The sequence below is a fragment of the Triticum aestivum genome, chromosome 4B, assembly GCF_018294505.1.
Source record: "Triticum aestivum cultivar Chinese Spring chromosome 4B, IWGSC CS RefSeq v2.1, whole genome shotgun sequence".
Lineage (NCBI taxonomy): Eukaryota > Viridiplantae > Streptophyta > Magnoliopsida > Poales > Poaceae > Triticum > Triticum aestivum.
Window position 1 is genome coordinate 499,216,861 of NC_057804.1, and position 26,634 is coordinate 499,243,494.

The 26,634-nt window shown below is 47.9% G+C and overlaps 1 protein-coding gene and 1 long non-coding RNA gene across 2 annotated transcripts; both read left to right on the top strand.

Annotated features, from left to right (window-relative positions):
- The first annotated feature begins 292 nt into the window (after positions 1-292).
- On the top strand, positions 293-2,043 carry LOC123092926 (uncharacterized). Its single transcript, XR_006444928.1, has 2 exons — positions 293-750; positions 1,159-2,043. It is a non-coding gene; the product is annotated as an uncharacterized lncRNA (long non-coding RNA).
- Positions 2,044-3,537: 1,494 nt separating this feature from the next.
- Positions 3,538-5,456, top strand: LOC123092927 (cytochrome P450 94B3). The gene has a single exon (XM_044514785.1). The coding sequence runs from the start codon at positions 3,680-3,682 to the stop codon at positions 5,249-5,251; it is 1,572 nt and encodes a 523-aa protein (XP_044370720.1). The 5' UTR covers positions 3,538-3,679; the 3' UTR covers positions 5,252-5,456.
- Positions 5,457-26,634: the final 21,178 nt, after the last annotated feature.

Here is a 26,634-nt window from a genome sequence, read left to right on the forward strand (position 1 = left end):
TATTTGTCACTCGAATAAATGTATTTAGATGTATTTTAGTGCTATATATATTTATTTAAATCACAAGTAATATGAATGGAAGGAAAAACTAAAGTTAAAACACTTATTTTGAGATGGATGAAGGCGATAAAAAGCTGTTATCGGCGTTTCCAATGGAAAGAAGAAGCGGTCGGCGTACCCAGCGTGTGTGCAAGGTGTGCCCTGGCACACCCAGAAATTTGCAAATTTATTTTGTACCATATGGTATTTAGGCCCAAAACAACAAAGGCCCAGCGTCCCAGCCCATCTGCTCACGAGCCAGCAATACAGAGGCGCTCGTCTCGCTCGTTGGTCAGCCAGAGCAGAAGGCGCACGCAACTCGCAGTCGAAAACCTAATCCCCAATCCTCATCTGGCATCCGGCCATCCCCAATTCCCCATCCCCATCCAGCCCTCCCGCCGGGGCCGTCCGGCCATCCGGGCGTCCGCCGCTCCGTCCTGTCATTCCACCAAGAAGAGACGCCGCTCCGCTCCCCTTCGAAGGAGCGCTGCCTTGTGCCTTGCCTGCCTGCTCCCTGCTGGATCTCCCTCTACCACGAGCAGCCAGCCCGCCAGTCGCCAGACGTCGGTCCGAACTCTGAAGCAAGGCAGCAAGCACTCGGCGCCGCGGGCCGCCGATCCGGAGCGCGGAGGAGATGACGGGCTGTTGCCCAAGCTCCTGAATGGCTGATTCCCCCTGAATCCCTAGTTTCTGACGCCCTTTGGCCTTTGGGTGAGTATCTGTCAGTACTCTGTATCAGCACTGCTCTGTATATATGTTCAGTTAATTTGCTGTCAATTGATTCTTAAATCTGTGCATGAGGGATGATATTTGGTGCAAGCCTTTGGGTGAGGAAATATGTTGTACTTCAGAATCATTTGTTGCTGATATGAAGGAAAAAAGACTTGCTATCTCCGAGTGTTTTATCATATCATAGTCCAGTGGGGTGGGGATTTATGTACAGTAGAGTGGGGATTTATCATATCATCTGTAGAAAGGATATCATTATTCATTGTGCATCACTGAATATTAGTAGATTGGAAATCAAGTCCAGTACCATTTATTTCTCTTGTGTTATATATATTTTTGCTTGCTTGCCAATGTTGCCTCTAACAGTTGTGCTTTTTGTTGTAATTGTAGAATCGAAGATGAAGAGGAATGGTGACATTAAGTCCTTTTTTCAGAATTATGAGGCTGCTAAAAGAAGGAAGGTTGCAACCGAAGAGCAACCTGAAGATATAGTGTCAAATATTGAAGATGAAGCAGTCCATTCTCCACCTCGAGTCCATTCTGCAGAGATTGAATTTGATATTGGAGATGAAGCAGTCCATTCCGATGCAGAGATTGAAAGTGATAGTGAAGATGAAGCAGTCCATTCTCCGTGTGCAAGGCCATATAATATTCAAAGGCTTCCTCCTGATCCAGGGTAGAGGATTCCTATTTCAGAGTATGATGTCGATGATCAAGATGAAGTTCGGAGACGATACATTGCAAAGCAAGCAGTCCAACCATATGCACACAACTTTCAAGTCAGGAAAATCTATGGTAAAAATCGACACTTCAACTTTGTTTGGTTTGAGACCTACAAATGGTTAGAATATAGTGTCAAATACGAGGCAGCATTTTGCTTTGTGTGTTATTTGTTCAAAGGGAAATCTAATGGGGGCCTAGGGGTGATGCCTTTGTTAATGGTGGTTGGAAAAATTGGTATAAGCCCGATGCATTGGTCAAACATGTTGGTGGTTTTAATAGCATTCACAACAAAGCTCAAGAGAAGTACAATTTATTTGTGGCACCCCAACCATCAATTGATAACATTATGGTGAGGGTGGATAAAGAGGATTTGCGTATGTACAAGGCTAGGCTGACTTATTCACTTAGATGCTTGAGGTTTCTTTTGAACCAAGGATTGGCATTTCGTGGACATGATGAGAGTGAAGAATCTAGCAATAGGGGGAACTTTCTTGAACTTCTTAAATGGCTTTTAGAAAATAATGAAGAAGTTAATAAACTTGTTTTGAACAATGCTTCTAGGAATTGCATCTTGACTAGTCCAAAGATACAAAATCAAATAATTGAATGTTGTGCGGCGCAAACAACTAAAAGAATTATTGAAGATATTGGTGATGACCACTATGCAATCCTGGCTGATGAGTCTAGTGATGCATCTCATAAAGAACAACTTGCTCTCTGCATACGATTTGTTGACAAATCGGGAAGAGGATGTGAGAGGTTCCTTGGAGTTGTTCATGTTGCCAATACAACTTCATTGTCACTTAAGGATGCAATTCAAACTTTGCTTAAAGATCATCATTTGACTCCTAGTCAAATATGTGGCAAGGATATGATGGGGCTAGCAACATGAAAGGGGAGATCAAAGGGTTGAAAACATTGATCATGAAAGAGTCACCCTCTGCCTATTACATCCATTGTTTTGCACATCAACTTCAGTTGGTTCTCATAGCTGTGGCAAAGGACAATGAACCATGTTTGTGGTTCTTTGACCACGTTTCTTACTTGCTCAATATTGTTGGAGTTTCTTGTAAGCGCCACGACATGCTTCGAGATGTTAGAGCTCAAAAGGTGTTGGAAGCACTTGAAATGGGTGAGATTGAAAGTGGAAGTGGGCTAAATCAAGAGATGGGACTAGCTAGACCCGGCGACACTCGTTGGGGTTCTCATTTTAAAACCATTATGCACATTGTTAGCATTTATTCCACAATCCTTGAAGTACTTGATGCTATTGGAAAAGATCCTTCACAAAAAAGTGAGTGGACAAGAATACGTGGAGTTGCTCAAGCCTTTGAATCATTTGACTTTGTTTTCAATCTTCACTTGATGCTTGTTATTCTTGGCTATACAAATGAGTTGTCCAAATCTTTGCAAAAGAGAGATCAATGAATCTAGTGAAAAATAAGTTGAGGACTACTATGAGTGATGATCGCTTGAATGATTGCTTGGTGACATTTATTGAACGGGATGTGTTCATGGAAGTAAGCAAAGATGACATAGTTGATGCTTTCATGGCAATGCAAAAACGTAGAGTTACCTAGTGATGTAATTTTCTACTTGTGCTTCTTTAATGTAAGACTAGTATTGTAATTGAGCACATCTGAGATATATTTTGTGAACTAAATTGTTATGAGATTTGCATTAAGATACTCATGTATTATTTTGCCATATTTTGTCTGACACATTGAGTAGGTGGGAATTTTTTTAGAGTGTGCACACCCTTCATTTTTTTCCTGGGTCCGCCACTGCTTGAGAGCTCCGGGGGACAGACATATGTTGCGCTTGGAAGTACGTCAACAAAAACCTATGCAAACGGTTATGTGGAGCATAAACTCGGAATATTGAGAGGAATATCTTCCGATGCGCCAAATGTGACGCAGTTCAGCGCAAACGGATGACGATTCGTTATTGAACGTAACGGAAAGTCCACATCAGGTTTCCCGTTACGCGGCACCCTCTTTTTCTCGAGCACAAGAAATCACCTGTGGCGGAGGCGCTTCCAGGCCGGTTCGCCGTTCGCTCACCGCCACACTCTTTTTCTCCTCTCCCTTATCATCTTCCCGTACGTCCACCTACATTCCACAAACCGATGGAGATAAACCACACGAATTTCCTGGCACGGTAGGCACGGTCCAGCTAGCTAGCGACCATGGCAATCGCACTGGCAGCCTTCCTGCTGCTGCCGCTCTTCTCCCTCGGCGCTCTCTTCGTCCTCCGCGCGTGGAGACTCGTCGACAAGAAGGCGGCGGCGCAGCGGCAGAAGAACTCGCCGAGGACCCGGCCGTACCTGCTGCTCGGCCACCTGCCGCAGTTCCTGGCCAACCGGCACCGCATATTGGACTGGCTCACCGAGGTGCTCGCGCGCCAGCCCACGTGCACGCTCGTGTTCCGCCGGCCGGGCGGCATCCGGGGCGTCATCACCGCCAACCCGGCGAATCTGGAGCACATCATGCGCGCCAGCTTCGATAACTATCCCAAGGGCCCGCGCTTCGCGTCGCTGCTCCACGACTTCCTGGGTCGGGGCATCTTCAACGCCGACGGCGAGGCGTGGCGCGCGCAGCGGAAGGCGGCCAGCTACGAGTTCAACACGCGCTCGCTGCGCCTCTTCGTGGCGCGAAGCGTGCACATCGAGCTCCATGGCAGGCTCCTCCCGCTGCTGCGCCGTGCCGCCGGCTCCGGCGGCCACCTCGACCTACAGGACACGCTCGAGCGGTACGCGTTTGACAATATCTGCCGCGTCGCCTTCGACCACGACCCCCGCCAGCTCCCCGACGGCGACGCTTGCCCGGAGGTCGAGAGCACCGGGACCGCGAGCAGCAGGTTCGCCGACGCGTTCCGGGACGCTGCCAATCTCAGCGCGGGCAGGTTCCGGTACGCCATCCCAGGATTCTGGAAGATAAAGAAGGCCCTCAACCTGGGTTCCGAGCGGCGGCTGCGCGAGTCCATCGCCATAGTGCATGGCTTCGCTGATGACATCATCCGGTCGCGGCGGGAGGAGATGAACATGGGATGCGAGAAGCACGACCTCCTGTCGCGGTTCATGGTGAGCCAGGGCGAGAGCTACACCGAGAGGGCCCTCCGAGACGTGGTGATCAGCTTCCTGCTCGCCGGACGGGAAACGACATCCTCCGCTCTCACCTGGTTCTTCTGGCTGCTGTCCTCGCGCCCGGACGTGGAGCGCCGCATCCGCGACGAGGTCGCCGCCGTGCGCGCCCGCCGAGCGATCGGCGATCTCGGCAGAGCCGGGTTCGACCTCGACGAGCTGAGGGAGATGCACTACGTGCACGCGGCCATCACGGAGTCAATGCGACTGTACCCGCCGGTGCCGGTGAACTCGCTGCAAGCGAAGGCCGCGGATGTTCTTCCGGACGGCACGGCGGTGGAGGCGGGGTGGTTCGTGGCGTACAACTCGTATGCAATGGGGCGGATGGAGTCCGTGTGGGGCGAGGATGCGCTGGCGTACCGGCCGGAGCGGTGGCTGGACACGGCGGAGGGGACGTTCCGGCCGGAGAGCCCGTTCCGGTACATGGCGTTCCACGCGGGGCCAAGAATTTGCCTGGGAAAGGAGATGGCGTATATCCAGATGAAGTCTATCGTGGCATGCGTGCTGGAGGAGTTCGAATTTGCGGTGGACGGCGCGTACCGGCCGCGGCAGGTTGCCTCGCTGACGCTGCGGATGGCGGACGGGCTCCCGGTGGCGGTGAAGGCTAGAGTGAATTGAGTACGACGACAAGATGACGGAAAATATGCTTTGAATGATAACCGTGTAGAAGAATGCCAGTGAGTGAAAGATGGATTCACTGGGGCCGGATGGTTTCATGGGCGTTTCTACTTTGGTCTGTTGGTCCATCATTAAGCTCGATCTTGTGGTGGCTTTTCACGCTTTTGCTCCAAGGACTTCGATGGATTTAGGGCGTGTTTTGATCTCCTCCAGATTCTCCAAACTTCTCAAATCCAGCTTCTTTAGTGCCATGGAAAAACAGTGATGGAGCCAGTATTTGCACGGGAGACCAAATCAAGTCGATAAAATAAACATCAGTGCAAAAAAAAAACTTATATATAATATTACAAAGAGGTTTCATTTCGGCGCTATAAAAACATCATTACAGTATTAGTTCAAATTTGCCTCTATGCTTCCAACAAATCATATTTTTATTAATTTCATCAGGAGGTATTTTAGTTGCTAATTATCTGTATTATCGTGCAATTGTGAAGCAAGTTGTCTCAAATTTTATTGCAAAGACGTGTCTTTGAATTTTAATAGTTGAAAAACAGTCGCTTTGCGCTCACCATTGAGACTCGGAGAATTATATCTAGTCGCAACAACATGAATTAATCTTAATGGTGTTTGACTGCGCTTTTCTATTCATAGAGTTTGAACTGCGTCTCCAAAATAGCTATATTGCATAAATTCGCAATATGAAATCTTTGCGTCATTGATATGAACTAGTAGCTGATAATTTGCATCAAAATGATTCCTAGAGCATGTACAAGATCGAAACTCTTCACACCATCACAAATCACACAATCAGTAATTAAAACATGAAGTATAAGTTCGAAAAACAGTCACCAGTTCACATAGATAAACGAAACCTCCCAACAATAGGAGAAGAGCACAAGGAAGGAAGAGCTTAAATGAGCATCACCATGCCATCAGTCTAGCCAAAAACAAACACACGCGCCATCCCAACAACAAACTTAACATGTGAGAGAAATTCATCACAAATTTTAACGAATTGTCGCTAGAACTGGGAGCCCCCAACTGCAAAAGCAAACAGAGGGCTATAGTTAGGGAAGTATTTGATTTTAAGAATATCATACGATAGCACCTCAGGAGCAGTATTAAGAAGGGAAATGTTAACGCCCACACGTGTGGGCGTTCAACACCCCGACCACACGCCTCCATCTTCGTTGGCTTCGGTACGCACGAATCTTGTAGCAAACAGGCCGGTTTTCGGTGCCACGTAGGACGAGTCTCGTGTGCGGTGTGCAAGTCAGTTCGCCCGCACGGTGGTTGTCATCCCGTGGTCAGCGGTTGCCACTTAGAGGCGTGCGGTGGAACTGCCATGCGCCCGCACGCCACGCTCCGACCGCGGTTGACGTCAAACACGTCGCACACCCCTCCACCCTCTCCCTCACGGTTCCATTTTACTCACCTGCGACGCATTTACTGGCACAACCCACTCGCACTTGAAACTACTGGAGGAGAAGGCGAGAGGAGAAGGCGACGGCGGAGGCGGAACAATCGACGGTGTTCGCGGCCGTCGGTGGTGCTCGCCGGAGCGGAGCGGCTTCGCCGGAAGCCGTATGGGTTGAAGGTAATGCTCGCTTCATCTCTCGCAAGCACTTCCTGCATTTTTTCCCCTTTCCCTCCCTGTTCGATTCCTAGATCGATTCATAGAGATTCTGGCGATTCGGCGGTGCGTCGGCGTTCCCGCCGGCGCCGAAGTTGTCTGGTAGCCGTTTTTTTGTGGCACTGGGCAGTTTCGTCGCCGCCGCGGCTGCGACATCATCGGTGCGGGTATGCCTGTTCCGAGGCACGCACTAGTCTTGCGCATGGATTTGGGAGGTGCCCCCCGGTTTGTTTTGATGCGCATTGGTTCGATTTTGTGTTTACAGTCAGTTCGTGCGAGAATTTTGAGGGTGATTTTGAAGTCGAAGTAGTTGCCATTGAAACCTAGATCTAGTTAGGTTTGGTTTTGAAACTGTAGAACGAGGCGAACTTGGCTGAATGGCTGAACTTGGCAGAATGGCTGAACTTGGCAGAACGAGGCGAATTTTGTGTGGCAACTAAACTCCCTGAACAAATGTGATAGTTGCCACAAACGTGTTTTCCTTTGTGGCAACAAATTACTGAAAATGTCTGTCATAGTTGCCACATTCAAGCTTTCACATATGGAAACTAATTCTATTGAGTGACTATGATAGTTGCCACACCCACGTTCTTCCATGTGGCAAACTGAATTTTGCTGAATTTATATGATAGTAACCACAAACATGCTTTTTCATTGTGAGATCTAATTTTTTCTGAATTATTTGTTATAGTTTCCACACTTTGATAGTTGCCACAATCGGTAGTCAATGCAGTTTCGGCATCCAGCTGCACTGGACGGCAACTAATGTGCACATCGACTTTGCGTGTTTGCCACTTGGATTGTGTAATCATGTGGCAAATAGAATGTAAACACAATGTCTGTTGCCACAATGCAGATATGACAGTGTGGCAAATTGGCTGCATAATATGGCAACCACATTTGTGCACCTATTGTGCCAGATGCCATATCATATCTGTTGCCACATCACGCCTGTTGCCATGTTACAATCAGTACAATGTGGCATTTTCATTGTACTACGGACGCAATTTTTTCATTTTGCCACACTGGCTTTTGTGATATGTGAACACACTGTGCCTGTTTTTCAGGTTATCGATTCAGATGTGGTTTCATTGCTTTTTTTGTACTACAGTGGGCTAACATGGCAACTTCAACATTTTGTTTTCAAGTGCATTAACCAACGTGCTTACTTGTCATGTTTATGTTCTCGACAATCATATGGGGGGGAGGGGGGGAGGGGGGGCCGCGTGCGTGTTCATGCTATATTTTTGCATTCACTAGTTAACATTTTTCTGTTAGGTGGCAAATGCTTACCTCTTGCATTTACATTTCCCCCCTTAACAATTTGGTCTGTTCCTACATCAATAGAATGGCTCGTGGCGATCATCAAAATGATGACGATGATTTCATGGATCCACCACAGCGTAACCGGGCAACTGGACGGAGAAAAGAGGGCGATGAGGTAACTGTCCACACACCCGCCCCATCTCCTCCCGATTTTTGTTATTGGTTGGCACCTATATCTTTTGTAGTCGTCTGTCATGAACTAAATTCTCATGGCATTGCAAAACATGGCAACAGCTGATCACTTTTGTGTCTGTTTTTTGCAGAAGAAGAAACGAATTCGCAACAGAGCCTCCCAAGAACGACTGACTGCGTTGACTGACAAATTCAGCGATGATCAGAAGGGGGCTGCTGCTGAGATGGGCATGCAGTCTATGATGGATGTCCGGTGCACGAACCTTGTCAACCCTGTATGCGACTGGCTTGGTGAGATCTACGAGCCTGCCTCCAGGGAATTCGTGATTCCTGGACGCGGAAGACTTCCGTTGAACGAGGAATCCGTGTTCTGCACTTTGGGTGTGCCTCGTGGACATATCAAAGTCCCGTACAAGGTCAATAATGAGATCGAGGAAGCTATGTTCGCCCGTTTGTTTCCTGGATTGGAGTCCATGCCGAACACGTCTATACTAGCAGATTCGCTGCAGGCCATGACGACGCACGGAGATGTTTTCAAGATGAAGCTACTCATGTACCTCATCTCAGCTGTTTTCGCGCCGACCACTTCCCTTCGCCCAAGCAACAAATGTTTCCCCATCCTGGTGAATGATCCATCCTTTCTACTTTATTTTCCTTCAATCTTATGGCTCCGATGTCACGTGTTAAGCTAATGACTGCAAGTGTTTTCGTTGTTATTTTCCGTTTGATTTTTGATGCGGCAAACTTTTTGCCCTGAAATTTTGTGTGGTGCAGGCGAATCTGAAAAATGTGAAGAACATGAACTGGTGTAAGTTTATTGCCGACTTTCTCCACGATGCTTTCAAAAACAAGATGTACCAGAAGGGTTGTCGACTGCATTTAATGGTATTTACTTTTACCAGATCTCTGTGTGAACTCTTGTTTATAACACAGTTTTATTCATGCATGGCAACCCGATCATAACAAGATGGCAACTGCCATAATGACAATGTGGCAACTGCCATATTGACAATATGGCAACTGTCATACTAACAATGTGGCAACTGCCATCATATTATTAGCATGGCAACTGCTATCACAGTATGATGGCAACTGCCAGCACACTATGATGGCAACTAGCACATACATACTATCATTTGGATCATACATTGTCCTGCTCTTTTTCCCAACAAGTACATAAAACTGTTTTAAATCAGCTCATGTATGTCGACTGTCTTGATCTGTCCACCGTGGATTTCTCTGGGGTAGGAGGCCCGCCGCCTACGCACAAGTTTGCTGTTTCTGCGTGGACCATCAACGCTGTCAAGGATGTGCTTGCCGCAGACAAGGCAACTGATACCACATATGGAAAACTACAGGTTAGTTTTTGTTTATCTCTTCACACGGCATGCTTACAAATTTGACATGAGGCAACCGTCCGTGGTTTATAAGGCATGCTTACAATTTCTTTTTGTTTTTCATAGCTGATGGCCAAGCATGCTATAGACTACAGCGTGTTTGGGGGGCCTCAAAAATTTGGAAAGTGGATGGACGTGCACTCAGCTCCGTCTTTCCCTTCTGAGGTAATCAAAATATCGACATCCATTGTTTGTCGTGGATTAGTTGTTGCTGTCCCGCAAGCGACTGCAATACGGGTTGTTGTTGATGCTTCTTGTTTTCGTGCACAGGCGAGGGCACTAGTTGAGCATCTAATTGGGCAGTTTGCATCCGGAATGACCGGCTTGCTCGGGAAGCTGGTTGAGGGGTGGACGTCCCTCAGTGCCTCTCATAGCGACGCGGTTGCGAGGCAGTTCACTTCATTTGTCCCAGAACGTACACATCGACCAACCGGTTGCCGTGGCCGGTATGACTACAACAGTTCCCAAGAGCCCGGTGACACACAAGATGATGTAGATGGAGACGCTGGCCTCAGCAAGGATGACGATGATGACATGGATGATGTGCATCAGGACATGGATGACGATGAACACGCTGAAGTTCGCACAGGCGCCAACAAGGGCAAGGATGCAACAGATGCCCCCCCACCGAAGAAAGTGTTAGAACATACGGCTGCGAGAGGCGAGGGGGTGTTGCCATCAAGGAGGGGGAGGGCTCCAGATGATGTTGGGCAGGGTTCGCATGGCAAGAGGTCTAGGACCGATCCCGTAGCTGCCAGGAGGAGGTTCGACTTTCAATTTTAGTTTTCTGCTATGTCTATTTTCTTGGAACAATCTCATCCATTTCTTTGCACTTGTTTTTTGTCAAGCGCGGCAATGGGTTTGTTGTCTGACAGTTGCCACCTTCCTTTTTTCCCTTCATCTGTTACGTGTAGTGAGCCGACTGCTGGTGGACGAGCAGCTACGAAGAAACAGGCACCAACGCCAACCCGTGTTTCTGCTCGCTTGAACAAAGGTGCCCCCATTGTCGGTGACACCCCTTCCACCAGGTCTTCTCCTCGTACGACGACGACCAACACCGGGGATCCTGTCGTGTTGCCAGACCTGAGGAAGCCAGTCAAGAAGTATGTTCATCCATGTGCTTTCATTTACATAGTGGTATTTTTTCTTGAATTTCCAATGCTACTAATTCAGCTTGTCACATGTTCTTCTGTCATCGTCCCCCACGCGGCAACCGCTGTTTTTCCAACTGATTTCTTCCTTCATTTTTTTAGTTTACGGCAACTCCTATTGGTCTTTACATAGCAATTGGCATCTAGGCCAACTGGCAACTAGCACTCTAGCTAATGGCAGCTGCCATCTTTTGCCTTTGGCTTTGTGAGCTCATCCCACACATAGGTTTCAAATTGCATTCCTGACAGAACATACACTTGTATCATTCTTCAAGTTTGCTAACATGGCAACTGCTGCTGGATGGCAACTGCCAACTATGACACATGGCAACGCATGTTCCCATTACATGGCAACTACCAGCTTTTCCACTTATTTTTTCAATTCTTTTAAGATTTCTACCATGGCAAACATTTTTTTGTTCATTTTTTCATACCTTTCTCATGTGATTTTTTTCTTCTTGCAAGGTGAAGAAGACCACTATGCGCGGGGCCAAGCATAGCAGTAAGGACCCGTTCGAACGCCTACATTCAAAGTTGTCAACGGGGGGCAACTCGGATGTACATGAGGCACCCGGCGTCAACACTGCTGCTGCACCGATGACAGCTCCCACCAACTCTGACGCAAGTGGCCGACCATCTCCGCCGGCTGCGGATGTCCAGGCTAGAACAACAGGCATCCGTACATCGGGGAGTGACGAGTCGGTATCTGCTAGGACAGCTGAAATATTGCCAACTCTTCTGGCAATGAAGGATGCTGCTGTGAGCCATGCCACCCCATCAGCAAGTGTTGAAGTGGACGCTCCCGAGACGAACCTAGGCAAGGAAGATTCCCGCTCTTCTGACACTGATTCCAAGCGCGTGCGTGGTGGCACACCTGTGTCCACGACAGAAGCTGCTGAGGCGGCAGGTTATAAGGATATGCCATCTACAGGTGAGAGTCATGGCACAACAGCTCCAGCCCCTGTCGGTGCAGATACTGCTAAGGTGACCATGGCGTGTGCTGGTCTTCCACCTAGGCGTCGCAGCCCCCGCAAGCAACCAACAGTCATACCCAACGCACCGGCTGTATCTAGGAGCAAGAGAGATGAGCCTGGGTGTGTTCCTGCGTCCACACTGTTCCCGCCACCCGCCAGAAGCAATGTGACGGAGAAACCGCAAGACCGGAGCACAATTGATGCAGGTGTGAAGCCGGGCACGAGTGACGCAGGTGAACGGCTGGGGCAGACTGCGCCTTTACCCGCAGTGGAAATCCCCAGCATAAATCTGCGCACTTCGAGGCTCCCAGTCAATGTCGGTGTCCCCTACAGCCCAAACAAGAAAATTGACATGAAAGCTGCTGCTGATACCGCTGAAAACATGCCCCGCCCTGCAAATAAGCCCGAACATTCTGTAGTGGCCAATTCAGATATGTTTGTCGATCTTTCACCATTGGATTCTGCCCCGCAAATCATTCGTGGTCTGGCCAGTAGGAATGAGAGGCACCCAATGTCATTTACCCCACCGAGCTTCAGCCTTGGCATCAGTCAAGATCAACCGCTGGTGCACGGTCCTTTGCCAGTTGCCTTTGCTTTCCCAGGAGGCATGCCCGCAATGATGGCGCAGCCAATGGTCGAGGGCAGGAAGGCTGTCAAGTTTGCGGAGCCAATTGTGCAAGGTACACTTGTCATGTCCTTATGATTTTCCTCGATACATCTTTGTGGTTTGAATTTTGTCCCAATCATATTCTTTTGGGTGTTCTCACTTGTGATGGCAACTGCCGTGTGGTGGCATGGCAAGTGGATTTGATGCACCATGGCCTACATTTTTTTTGGTTGCCATGCTGCATTTTTGACATTCGGGTAAACATGTGGCAACTGAAGTTGATTCATCATGGCAACTGTATTTGCTGGTACATGGCAAATATAGTGCATTCCACATGGCAACTGGATTTGCCACACCATGTCATCTGCATTTTTTTGTTACCATTCTGCATTTTTTCTGTACGGCAATCACCTGGCAAGTGGAGTTGACACAGCATGGCAATTGCATTTCATGTGACATGGCAACCACAATCCTCCTAGATGGTAATTCAGCACAACTGCATGGCAACTGCAGTTGCCATGATGTGGCCACTGTAGTTGCACCACACATGTCAATTTCCCCACTATTTTTCTACCTACATGTCACATCATACACCATATTCCCTCACAACCCATTTGTTTCCTGACTTTCTCCTTGTCCTAACACACTTTTTATTTTTTGAGCTATTTGCAGGCACCCCTGAGGAAATTTCACCGTCACTTGACGAAGCTTACCGCAAGATCAAGGAGGCAGCATTGCAGAGGAGGACCTCGCGAGGGCAAGGGCAATCAAGTTCCAACTTGCCCGCAGAGACGGCATCTGAGGATACCATCAGAAGTGCCACCCCTGGTTCTGTGAGACAGCAGAGGGTAGTCCACCCACCTCCCGCGGAAGACTACGAGCCCGAATTCAGGGCCACTAAGGAACAGACCCAGCTGTACGACATCATCAAGCGGTTTGGAAATGCGAGGGCCAGCAGCAAGCACATGAAGGAGTTGAAAGCGTAAATGACCACACCCTATAATCTCTCATTTTGCTTTGTTCCTTTCTTAACATTCATCTTATTCGTACTCTCTATACATGATGCGCTTATGTTCTAGTTCTTTCATATATATTTTTACTTAGCAGGCATGATTCTTCCATGTTATGTCGTTTTCATACAGCTCATGTTTGGACAGAACCAAAGTCATTCAATGCGGAGCGACGTACGTCGACCTAGGTGATCTCGCTGAGTCCGTGAGGCCAAACAGTAAAATGTCGAGAAATGTAGTTGCATGCGGGATCGACTACATCAACAATCACATTGATGTGTGTGCCGACAAGATCATCATGCATTACAGTGTGACATGCAAAATATGGGATGGTGACTTCAACCACAAAATCCTGAGGAAGAATTTCGCTCAACACGGTGAATTCAAGCTAACACTCAAGAAATATGTGAGTTCTCCTCCCCTGTATGCACTGTTTTTCAAATGTTGTGGTTTTTGCCATCTGCTGCACTTGTGATTATGTGGCAGATGTTTTCATGTGGCAACAGCTGCCGTGCACACTGTCATCTTGATTTTTGCATCCCGTGCGAACTACGTGGCAATTTGATTGTAAAATGCACGGCACATTTTGCTCACCCATAACCAAACATTCTACGTGATTCTATTTTTTTGTCCCTCCGTTGTTCTTTTTGTGTAATCTGCTTTCTCAATCATTCACTTTTCAAATGCAGGTAATGTTCCCCATGTTCCAGGAGCTTGCACCACATGACCAGCAAGACAAGTGTGGTCACCACTATGCCATCTGCCTTGACCTGAAGAACCAACTTTTTGAGGTGCTTGATTCAATCTGTTCGGGAGCTGATTCAGACCTCACTACGCATGCCGAATTCTTCATCAACAACCTCAAAGAGACATGGAACCATCACTATGAACATTCAAAGGTCTAGATCAGGCATTTCCCGATTGAGTATGTGGCGACTGTGAAGCAAGGGAACACGTAATTTCTCAACCCCTTCCTTCATGTGCCGTTTACATCACTCCAACCCCTATTTTTGCTGTCACATCTGAATTGAAGTCTATCTTTGATACGTCTGTCCTTTTTTGCGTGTTCATCTGAGTCTTTTTCTCGTGCAGTACGGACTGTGGCTTTCATGCGCTGGAATACTTTGCAAAGTGGGAAGGCAGAGTTGTCCCCGCTATCTCAGCTGCAACGGTCGTTGAGCTCCGGAAAATCCACACATGGAACTGGTTGACGAATGAAGATTTCAACAAGCGGTCCGGAGCACGCGAGTTCGTGGAGGAAGCTGTCAAGAAAATCAACAAGAAGTACAAGTGATCACGTGGTGTTACACACCGGACGCATACCTTACATTCTGTTGCTGAGGAATGTAAGGTACTTATCCCTTTTGTTATCGTTGAAAACTATGTCAGTGTGCTATGTTACGACTGCGACCCCGCGGAGGCTACTTTGTAGTGGTGGTGTGTGAGCGACAATTTAGTAGTTTCTCTAATATATGTGTGGACATGAACCTTTTTTAGGCGTACATGCACATATGTTTTTATGTTTTATCATTATTACAACGGTTTCATCGCTTACAGCTCCAGTTTGCTGTTTTGATTGCATCTATGATGTTCTAAAACAGATGGCAAATGTAGTTCAACATACACGGATAGCGAAAGTCATCGTCAGTTTTCATTTTGTCGGTTTTGATTCTTCTTTTTCGTCGCTAAGTGCACTGGCTAGCATGGGGTAGGGTTGATCATGCATCCACAACCTTGGCTATGGTTTATGCACGTTACGCCTTTTTCCAACTTGTTTCCCGTACATCGCCCACAACACACTATTGTTTCTCTAGACCGCGTGGTATTTGCCATGGAAATATGTGTCACGCAAAGTCATTTCAAATACCATGGTATATTTTCAGCAGAGCTAACATGGCAGATACAGTTCAAACAACATGGCAGATCAAGCATAATTAACATGACAGATACAGTACAACTAACATGGCAGATCCAGTACAACTAACATGGCAGATCCAGTACATCTAGCATGGCATATTTAGTACAAAGTAGCATGGCACATATTTTAGTACAAAATAGCATGGCATGGCAGATTTAGTACACATGACATGGCAGCTTTAATACACATAACATGGCAGATTAAATACCCATAACATGGCCGATTAAGTACCCATAACATGGCAACTGCATTTCTCCACTCAGTGAATTTTCCTTCCACTTCTGATGCTCCTCAAGAGTTATTCTCCCAAATTTAAAAAAAACTCATCGTCTAGGGTACAAAATAAAATGTCCACAAGGACCTTTTCACATTGCGACAATTTCTGCTCATGGATTGCCCGCCCCTTTCTTCGTTTTCTTGTGTTTTGCTTGAATCTCCAATCCTGACTTGTACGTAATCTCTCTGGGGCGACCCTTTGTGATTGAACGGGGTGGGTTCCTGACCTGGGTTTGTGTGCTTGCTGTTCCAGATCCTATCTCCGAGTTTTCAGACGATGGCCCCGTCGATGAAGGCACACTTGATGTGCGGGGGAACCGGTGTAAGGCTTCCTCAGCTTTCCTCTTCTTGATCTCCTCAAGCTCTCTTTTAAGTGCCTTCCTGTGTTTTTCTGCGACTCTCGCTGTCTCATAACTCTTGCACGCTTCATCAATTAGCTCAGCATAGTTCTTTGTGAGCACAACGTGCCTCACGGCTTCCATGGTTGACTCAAGTCTCTCGTCATGCACAGCCAGAACCGCGTGTGTTGTATGCGGCGCCAACGCGTCATCAGCGCCCCAAGTACATCGCCGCCTTATGAAATGGCGGGGCATCCGTGTCACAGCGTTCATGTCCATTACCTTTAGTATGTGACAACACACAATGTCGTCCCGTTCGAACTTGCAACATTGGCAGTAGTATTCGCCTTGCTCGATCGAGGTTTTCACGAAGTAGTTCCTTCCTTTGTCTGGGTCTTCAGGTTCTGAATCCGACATGCCCAAAATAGAACACACCTTGAACGTATGTTCGTCCACCTGGAAAGCCGTGAACATGCTGGCACGCTTTATTTCTTCCTGGAATCTGTAAATTTTATGTGTTTTGTGTTAATCTATCGTGCGATCTTTTTTTTGTAGGACGTTACGCTGTCATGGAAATAGAACTAGATTTTTGTTTGAATATGGCAAACATAGTACACTGAACATGGCAAACATAGTACACTGAACATGGCAAACATAGTACACTGAACATGGCAACTGTAGTATACCAGACATGGCAACTGCAGTATACCAGACATGGCAACTGCAGTACACCAGAAATGGCAACTGTAGTACACCAGACATGGCAACTGTAGTATACCAGACATGGCAACTGCAGTACATCAGACATGGCAACTGGAGTACACTGAACATGGCAACTGTACTACATTTTCAACTGGCCATCGTCATTTCCACACAAATATTTTCCCCCAATGGAAGCACAGTGCATAGAACATGGCATCTACATTTGAGTAAACATAGCAATTGCATTTTCAACAAACATGGCAGTTGCATTTCAGTAAACATGGCAATTGCATTTCAACATATGCGTTGACAATATAACATTTTTTCAGTTGATATTGGCATTTGCATACCAACATGCCCCAATGGAAGTACAGTTCATTAAACATGGCATCTGCACTTCATTTGAACATGGAAAATGTATCCGAGTAAGCATTGTAAACAGAATTTTCATTGAACATGGCAACTGTAGCTGAGTAAGCATGCCAAACAGTTTTTCATTAAACATGGCAACTGCATATCATGGCAACTGCATTGCACTCTATTAGGCACCTACTGACTTAGTACTTTTGCGCAAATAAGACCGTAACGCAACTGACTTACTTGTTAAATATCTTGTTTGTGTATATCTTGCTAATTTGCCTCTCCATCGGTAAATACGTCAGCAATTTTGGCTGCTTCAGTGCGGTGTTCGCTTCTTGCTGTAGCTCAGATCCCAGTATTTTTTGTTGCAAAGCTGTATATTGCTTGGCAAACTATAGCAATGAGTTGCCAGGACTCACGTATCGCTTCAAAACAGCATTGAACCCCTCGCTGCGCTGCGTAGTCTGCAGAAAGGGGAAGAAGCACTGCATGAAGTAGGCGGGCACCCAGTACATTCGCTTCTCCCACAGGCTAGCAAGCGTCTCGTTGTCTTGGACTTCATGTGTTTCAACCATGGCCATCCAGCTCCTTTCAAACTCCTCGACCGTCAAGCTGTGGTCCACGCACAGCTCGAATGCCTTGTGCAGCTCTGGACAGTCAGCAAAGAACGGTCCTAGCGTCTCCTCAGCCTTCTTTATAATGTGCCACCTGCAGTGCCTGTGCACTGCCAATGGAAAGACCTCCTCTATGCCTGCACGCATGCTGAAATCCTGGTCTGTTATTATGTTCATCGGCGCAAGTCCATCCATACACTCCAAGAAGGTCTTGAACAACCAGACGTACCCATCCGTGTCTTCGTTCCGAACAAGCCCGCAGCCGAACTGCAACGACTGATTGTGGTTATTTATTCCTATGAACGGAGCGCATGGCATCTTGTACATATTGGTGAGGTACGTCGCGTCGAATGAAATGCAATCTCGGAAATGTTTGTAGGCTCTCCTTGCAGCACCATCTACCCAATACATGTTCCTGACACGGTCCTCATCGTCCAACCTTATCCTGTAGAAGAAATCTATCTTCTTTTGCTTTCTCATCGAAGTAGGCAATTGTAGCCTCTATGTCAGCCAGCCTGCTCTCTCTATGGTACTTGGCCTGTAGGTTTGTGACGTCAGCCGGTATGTACGGCATGCTACTCAGTTTCCCCTTTTTGCTGTGGATGAGTGATAGTATCTGGACCATTCTTGATGGACCGACGTTACAATCATGTAGCAGCTTTACGAATTGCCTTTCGACTGGGGTGAATCCTCTGTGGGCGGTCAGAAATTTGACCAGGTCGAACTTCTTTATGGGTTTGTGGTTGTGCTCGTCAAAATATTCAGTGACCACATACTGTGTTCCATCTACGTTCAGCTTACACCGGACAGGGCATCCCGTCTTGAGAATGATTCCTCTTTTTCGTTCCGGAACGACAGGCGCATCACCTTTCCCTTTCTTGTTCCTCCGTGCCTTGTGGCACCTCATCTCACCTCTGTTGTACTCATTAGTTTTCTTAATTTTCCTATGGTACTCGGTGTTGACCGCAAATCCATGGAACTTTGCATATGTCTGGTAGTATTCCTTTGCTTCTTCGAACGATACAAATCTCTGCCCAATGTACGGTGGCTGAGGTACCATGATCTCTGATTGCCCGCCATCTTCATCCCCTTTTGCCTCGTCGTAAGTTTCATCATTCACTTCAGTATCGGCGGCAATTCCATCCACTTGAGTGTTGGCAGTGCTTGTGTTCAAAGGGGTGCTTGTCGGTATTGCTGGAATGATTGCCATTCTCGACTGTGACTCGAAATTGTCTGCGGCATGATTGTCTGCTGGCTGGTGGTACGCGTCTTCCGTGCGTTCAGAGCTCCCCGCAGTAGATGTCCCCGCGTCGCTGTTAATTGTAGTTGTAGGCCCTGTAATAGGAAAAACAGGTACGAGAGTAAGATTTTTGTTTGAATAACATGTGTATCGCAACGGGTCACACCATCTACGAGTGATTTTGCACGACATCATTTCAAACAGCAAGCCGTGATTCTTCGCGTGACATGTACGGCAGCTACAGCTGTCCAGTGATGGCAGCTACTGTTCAACAAACATGGCAACTATTGTTTTTGCCTACAAATAACTTGAAATAACAAATGTAGTGTTGTTTTTGTGGTTCAGTTTTTTTCCCTTACCTTGTTATGTTGCATTTGACCTTCTTGTGTGGTCTGTGACACCAAAATGACGTGCTCCACCTGCAGTTTCTGAAGCTTGCCACGAGACGTTTGCCGGGTTACCACCAGCGTAATAACCTGTACGCAAAGTAGTGGTTGGTCAATTCATGGCAAATGCATTTTGTGTTAGCACGGCAACCGCAGTTGCCCCTTCTGTGGAAGCTACAGTTTTACTGGCATGGCAACTGTATTTGCATCGGCGTGGCAACCGCAGTTGTTCCTTCATGGCAGCTGCAGTTGCCATGGCATGGCAAATGCAGTCGCACTGGCATGGCAACTGCAGTTGTTCTTCCATGGCAACTGCAGGTGTCCATGGATGGCAACAACAATTGTGCAGAGATGTCAAGTGTATTTTCTAATTCACGGCAACTGTGGTTGTCCAGTCCTGGCAATTGTCGTTGCCAACTATGCTCCTTCTGCTAATTGATCATCCGCAACTTCACTTTTTTTATGGACTCACCTGTGTATGTCGTCGATGGCAGGTACATTGGTGCTGCCTGATGCCACGCGCTGCATGAAGGCTCTGCATTTTCACACGTGTTAACTCGTGAGTCCTTTTTTGCCAGTTTTTTGTTTGCATGTTCATTTTTCATGTCCACTGCAGTATGTTCTCTTTTCTCGGTTTGCATTACCTTGATTATCCATACAAGCTAGTTGAAGTTGGCTGCCCATACATTTGTCAGTGTTAGCGCCTTGTGAGTGAACTTGCCATGGGGGGCCCCTAATTGTGTTTTGGTCATAAGAACCTGCGGAAAAATGACAGTGCACGACATAAGTAGAATGTCATCTTCATCGTTGCGAATATGGCAACTGTTCTATTCTTTTGTTATCACGCATCATACCTATGCCTGCATACTGCTCTAGTAGTGGCAGCAACGGCCCTGAAGAGATGAGATGACTGTACTCTGTTGCATCCCAAGGGGGCGTTTCTGGCCTTTGAGAACCCCAAGCATCAGCGCCATCTTCGTGATTCATTCTTTCCGTGTCTCGCTTCTTTCCAATGTGTTCTCAATCACTGCATGAACAAGAAGGCATCAAAAATCCACAAGAATTGTATTCTTCTGCTGCTTGCACATAGAAGAAATGGATGGCAAGCGAAGGGTCAAAATAGGTGGCAGCTACCGACAAGGAAAGGTGGCAACTGTCGTTATACACAAGTGGCAACTAATTTCTTCCAGCCCTCTTCATTCCAACATTTGCCCCTACTGTCCTTCTTTAGTGATTCCTACTCATCCATTTTTCATACCCAACTACTTGCGTCAATTAAGCTAGGAAGTTAAGTCATTTTCAAACGTAGTACATGGCAGATCTGGTGTACTCTGCCTGGCAATTGCGACTACACACTAAACCATGTAGTGTTCTACCCCTACAGCATAGATCCAACACAAGATCGGGATATTTTCAGCCTTAAGGATGAGAAGGTCGAGATCGGAGATTCTCACCTGGTTTTTAGATTTTCGTCTCTCGAGGGCTGGGTTGGAGTTTGGGGCTGGGGGTGGGGAGGGTTGGTGTGTGGTTTTGAGGTGGGAGTGCCCTATGGATGTGCTCTGATTGCCATGGCAACCAGAGAAGGCCGGCGACGGAGGTCGGGGTTCGAGAGGTGGGGGACGATGGTGGCAGACGAGAGAGGGGATTGATCGGAGGCCGTGAACTGCCTGGTCGTGCGGCAGCGGGTCGGCTTGCTCAGACGAGGCAGTGCGGGCGGGGTTGGCACGCAACGGACGTGCGGGCCGTGCTTTTGTGCGCGCGGACGTGGTCGTGCGGGCCGGTTCCCGTCCGCGCCACACGAGGCGTGCGGGCTGGTTCCTATCGACGCCACACGTGTGGCAGTTATTCGGACCCATTAAGAATTGTCCACCACCACTTTAAAACAGAGAAGCAAAATATTATCATAAATAATTATCTTCAACCGAAATGACCGTATCGTTCGCATACTGCGAGCATTTCCGATGTTCATGAAACTTCCCCACGGACCGATGGTTTAGAGACCAAACTTATGCACACGGTCCACGCCGTCGCTCCAAGATCATCCCCATGGTTGCACCGACCCTCGTGTCGTTGTTGCGTCATCCCTTCGGGGCGTAGCGTCGCGACACGTGGTCCACACCGCCACCCCAAGGTCTTCTGATGTTGCCCCGACCGGCATGCTGCCGCTGCGTCGCCCCTTCGGGTCGTAGCTCCACTCCACCGTCTTCGCGCGTCGACTTTCACGTGGTATGCGATGTGCCGCCTTCCTTGGCACGGGAGCGCCATCGTCCATGTCGGTCTTCGTCATGTTGTTGGGTTCTCCTCGCCTACTTCGAGCACCGCCGCCACGCTCGCAACCTAGCCTCCGTTGCCACCTTCTCAGGCCGTTGCCGCTGCTCTGCTTCCTCATCACCTCTGCCGCTCGCTCACCCAAGCCGCGCCGCCAGTCCACCCCCTTCATCCTCGTCCAGCATCTTCTCATCGTCAGCGTCGCCGTCATCTTCCTCGGCCACTTCATCTACTCCGACAACTATGGCTGACATCGGCACCTTCTACCCTACGTCGACTGGCGCCGCAACCGTCGTCGGGTCCTGCTATGCTAGCACTCTCGACATGGCGTCCAGCTCATGCAGGTCCCGTCTACACATGCCCGGTGCTGGCAACACCGACGCGTGCCTTCGTTCACGATGTGTCCCCGGGCTTGGCAAACCCGGAGCAATGCCTCGTCAACACCGCCTTCTTCCTGGTGCACCACTACCTCGACACCACTGCACCCATGACTAACTCGGCGTCTCCTTGCGCCCGCGGCTCCATGGCGACTACCTCGACACCGGCCATCCTGACTCGACATCGACCACGGCGTCCGTCGCACGGCTACCACGATCACGGCTACACCACCTTGCGCTCTCGGCTACATCAACATCGGTACAAAGGGGTACCCCTTGCTTGAGAAACCTCATCGATTTTCACTCTAGCCACAACATCTGTGATGCATCGATCATTACGACTGTGGGGGGATGTCCGTCGGCTTACCTTCGGATTCTTCTTCAGTCTCACCGTCCGCATCGCTACCGTTGTAACTACATGGGGATGTTGAGTATTATGGTTATTAGGAAAGATAAAATAGCATAGGATCTTATTCTACATGGACTTGTACTCCAAGTTAGTCATTGTACTTCTATATATATGCCCATGAGGCTCAAGCAATTAATGAATAATGCCACCAATTCCCTCTCTATTCCCCTCTACAGTACCAAAATACGTTAGATTTGACAATAATTTATCCTTTAGACAAAAAACTATGATAAGAACTAGGGAAACATTTGCATGGGCCGGCCGAATCGTTCGTCCGGTCACGCAACCTGCGTTCGATCAAAATAGATCGTACATTCTCGACACAAATGAAACGCACAACTCTTTCTCGTGGGCCCAGCAACCGCTCTTCCTTCTGCCTTATCTTCTCCCGCAAATCGCTCTCGTCCACTCGCATTTTCTTCTTCCCCTCTTTGCCTGAGCTATCTCTTGGTCTTCTCTGTCTCTCTCACCCGCCCTCTCCTCTCGTGAGCATCACAAAGCCAACCATCGACCCAGCATCCTATCCTCGTTTTTTTCTCTCAGCTGCATCTGCCGCTGCTCGAGACGACCGGAGCTGCGGCCGGGGGAGCATGGTGTTGTAACGGCGAGCATTGACGCCTGCGGTGGGAGGATGCAACCGGATCCTGAAAACTGCCGCAAACGGGGGGCGGACCATGATGCTGGAGCCTGGAGCGGAGCCCGAAGATGCTGGAACCAGCATCCATGGTTGCTACAACTAGCAGCTGCCGATGTGATGAGATCACCCCTAGCTATGTAGCTAATATTATTGCACCATCGGAGAAGGTCACGGCTGAGAAGGATGCATGCGACTCTGGCTGTAGAAAATATATCATACCAACACAACATGGAGTAGCAACTGGCATGAGGAGAACAGGTGCAGGTATACTTGGGCCCGTACCATGAGCATATCAGTCGATGCTACAACATTCAGTTAAATATCAATCACCAGCGACACCACCAATAGAAGATATCAAGCCAAACTTTCGGACTCCACCTCGTTGGAATTAATTAAACCATATACATGAAGGTCTCCTAGTTATAGGGAGAATTTACTACATTAGTTTTGCTCCTCCTAGTTAATTAGTTTTTTTTCAAGTCCGTTCGTGTGTCCTTGTGAGTTACGGGCTTAGCCCAGGTTGCCTGCGTGCACCTATATAAATAAAGGCCGAGTGGCCATGTAAAAGCTAGGTTTAGTTTTGGCAAAAATACTCAGAACCTGCATCTAGCAATGCCCGCGTATCTATGTTCATGCGTTCCCTAATCAGGGTTTGATAATTGCATGTGTTTTGGCGACGTTAATTGTCAAGGCGCAAGTCTCGGTTTGATTCTTGATCTACAAGGGTCGATCTAGCTTCCTATTCTTCTCCATATACTTCTACTAGTTACTCCGTCGCCGTCGCCGCCGCTAATCGTCATTAGCTTAATCCCCTGCATCTATACTACTACTACCACGTACTTCTAGCCGTTGTTCATCTCTACAATCCATCCATCCATCTAGTCTGCTACTAGTCTCGTTCACGTACACATTCACAATCTCTTCACAAAATCCATTGCATTTTCTTTTTCCTGCAAGATTGCTTCTGCTAGCACAATTGTTGGCACGTGGTGAAAGATCAGGGCAACCCCAAAATCGTCTCAACGCAGGTTGAGCCGTATCAACTGGTACCAAAGAGCGTCAGGTTTATCATTACATGCGATGTCAACCGCAAGTAAGCGTGACGAGGATGACGTGCACGAGGATGACGGGCCGCCGCAATATGGTCCCGATCTGGACTCAGGTGTCCGTGCTATGTTCAAGGCTACATACCAGCATTTCGACAACCGCATGAAGGCCCTCGACGAGACGGTGACCGACGGGTTCCAGGCCATGCAGGCCGCCCTTCGTCGCCTAGAGGCAAGGGCAACAGGCGCGGCTGCTCCAGCGAGGGCACAACATGCCCTGCAGCACCGAGCACCTCTACATGTCCGTGGCGCGGACGTTGCCAACAACGACAATGATGCTGAGTCCGAGGATGGTTCTGATGCTCGCGCCGACTTGCCTCGCCGACGACGACATGATGCGCGTCCCCGTGATAATGGACCAAGGTGGCGCCGTGATGAGGACGAGGACGGAGGTCTTGGTAGAATAAAAATTACTATACCTTCGTTCACAGGCAAGGCCGGTCCCGAGGAGTATCTTGAGTGGGAGATGCGTGTGGAATAGATTTTTGATAACCACCATTACTCCGAGGAGCGGAAGATTCGTTTTGCTTCTCTTGAATTTTCAGGTTGCGCATTAATTTGGTGGGATCAACTCAACCGTAATGACGCGCGGCCAGAATCATGGCGTGGGATGAAGCGTACAATGCACACTCGTTTTGTTCTAGCTTATTTTCAGAAGGAGCAGCACACAAAGCTTCGTCGTCTTGTACAAGAAGCCATGCCGGTGGATGAGTACTACCAAAAGATGCAAGTTTTGATGATCCGAACTAATGTGCATGAGTCTGATGATGCAACCATGACACGATTCTTTGAGGGGCTGAATGAAGATATACGCGACCGTGTTGATTTGATGCAGTATAATGATATGCAAGAGCTTCTTCATCAAGCGGAGCATGCCGAACAGTGGGTCAAAGCAAAGCAAGTTTTCAAAGGACGCACCAATTTCAGCATGGGGCGGCGTTCATATTCGCATGGCGATGATAATGTCAAGCCAGTTTCATCCTATAGGTCAGCTGCTACCGATCACAAGGAGATGAGCAAAGAATCTATGGCCGCGAGCAAAATGGCTTCAAGGGCTGATTCAAGTGCGCAGTCTGCTATGCGTACTAGTGAGATTGTGTGTTACACATGTGGAGGTAGGGGACACAAACGCATTGATTGTCTGAACAAGAAGAGAGTGCTCCTTGTTAATAATGGATATGTTTCGGAAGACAAAACTGACTCAGAGTCTGAAGAGCCTAGGGAAGGGGAAAGTGAAGCTAATCCTATCATGTGCTATCCTTTGGATTATGATCTACCATGCATCATGGTGCAGCGAGCTAAAGAGGATCAAATTCCAAGCGCGGGACAGCGGTGGAAAATTTTTCAGTCACAATGCCGAATCAACAAGTGTTGCAAGTTGATTATTGATGGAGCGAGCTACACAAATATCATAAGCAAGCGGGTGGTGGATGCTTTAGGAATGAAGGCATGGCCACATCCGCAGCCATATTGCATTGAGTGGTTGTACAACTCCGGACATCTAAAGGTGACTCACAAGGTACGCGTAAAGTTCAATATTGGCACATATTATGATGAGGTCATTTTTGACGTTGTGCCAATGGATGTGTGCCAATTACTATTGGGTCGTCCGTGGCAATATGATCGTAATGCTATACATGAGGGAAGGTTGAACACTTACGTGTTCCGAGATGTTGGCATCAAACGTGTGTTGCAGCCCATGGGTAATAATTCTATCAAGATTGATCCTCTATTTGCCATACACAAGAAGATTTTTAAGGGTGCCCCGAAACCGAGGATGGTTTCGCGTGAAGGGGGAGTGGATGATGTGATCACCCCTAGCTATGTAGCTAATATTATTGCACCATCGAAGAAGGTCACGGCTGAGAAGGATGCATGCGACTCTGGTTGTAGAAAATATATCATACCAGCACAACATGGAGTAGCAGCTGGCATGAGGAGAACAGCTGCAGGTATACTTGGGCCCGTACCGCGAGCATATCAGTCGATGCTACAACATTCAGTTAAATATCAATCGCCAACGACACCACCAACAGAAGATATCAAGCCAAACTTTCGGACTCCACCTTGTTTGGAATTAATTAAACCATATACATGAAGGTCTCCTAGTTATACGAAGAATTTACTACATTAGTTTTGCTCCTCCTAGTTAATTAGGTTTTTTTTCATGTCCGTTCGTGTGTCCTTGTGAGTTACGGGCTTAGCCCAGATTGCCTGCGTGCATCTATATAAATAAAGGCCGAGTGGCCATGTAAAAGCTAGGTTTAGTTTTGGCAAAAATACTCAGAACCTGCATCTAGCGATGCCCGCGTATATGTGCTCATGCGTTCCTTAATCAAGGTTTAATAATTGCATGTGTTTTAGCAACGTTGATTGTCAAGGCGCAAGTCTCGGTTTGGTTGTTGATCTACAAGGGTCGATCTAACTTCCTGTTCTTCTCCATATACTTCTACTAGTTACTCCGTCGCCGTCGCCACCGCTACTCGTCATTAGCTTAATCCCCTGCATCTATACTACTACTA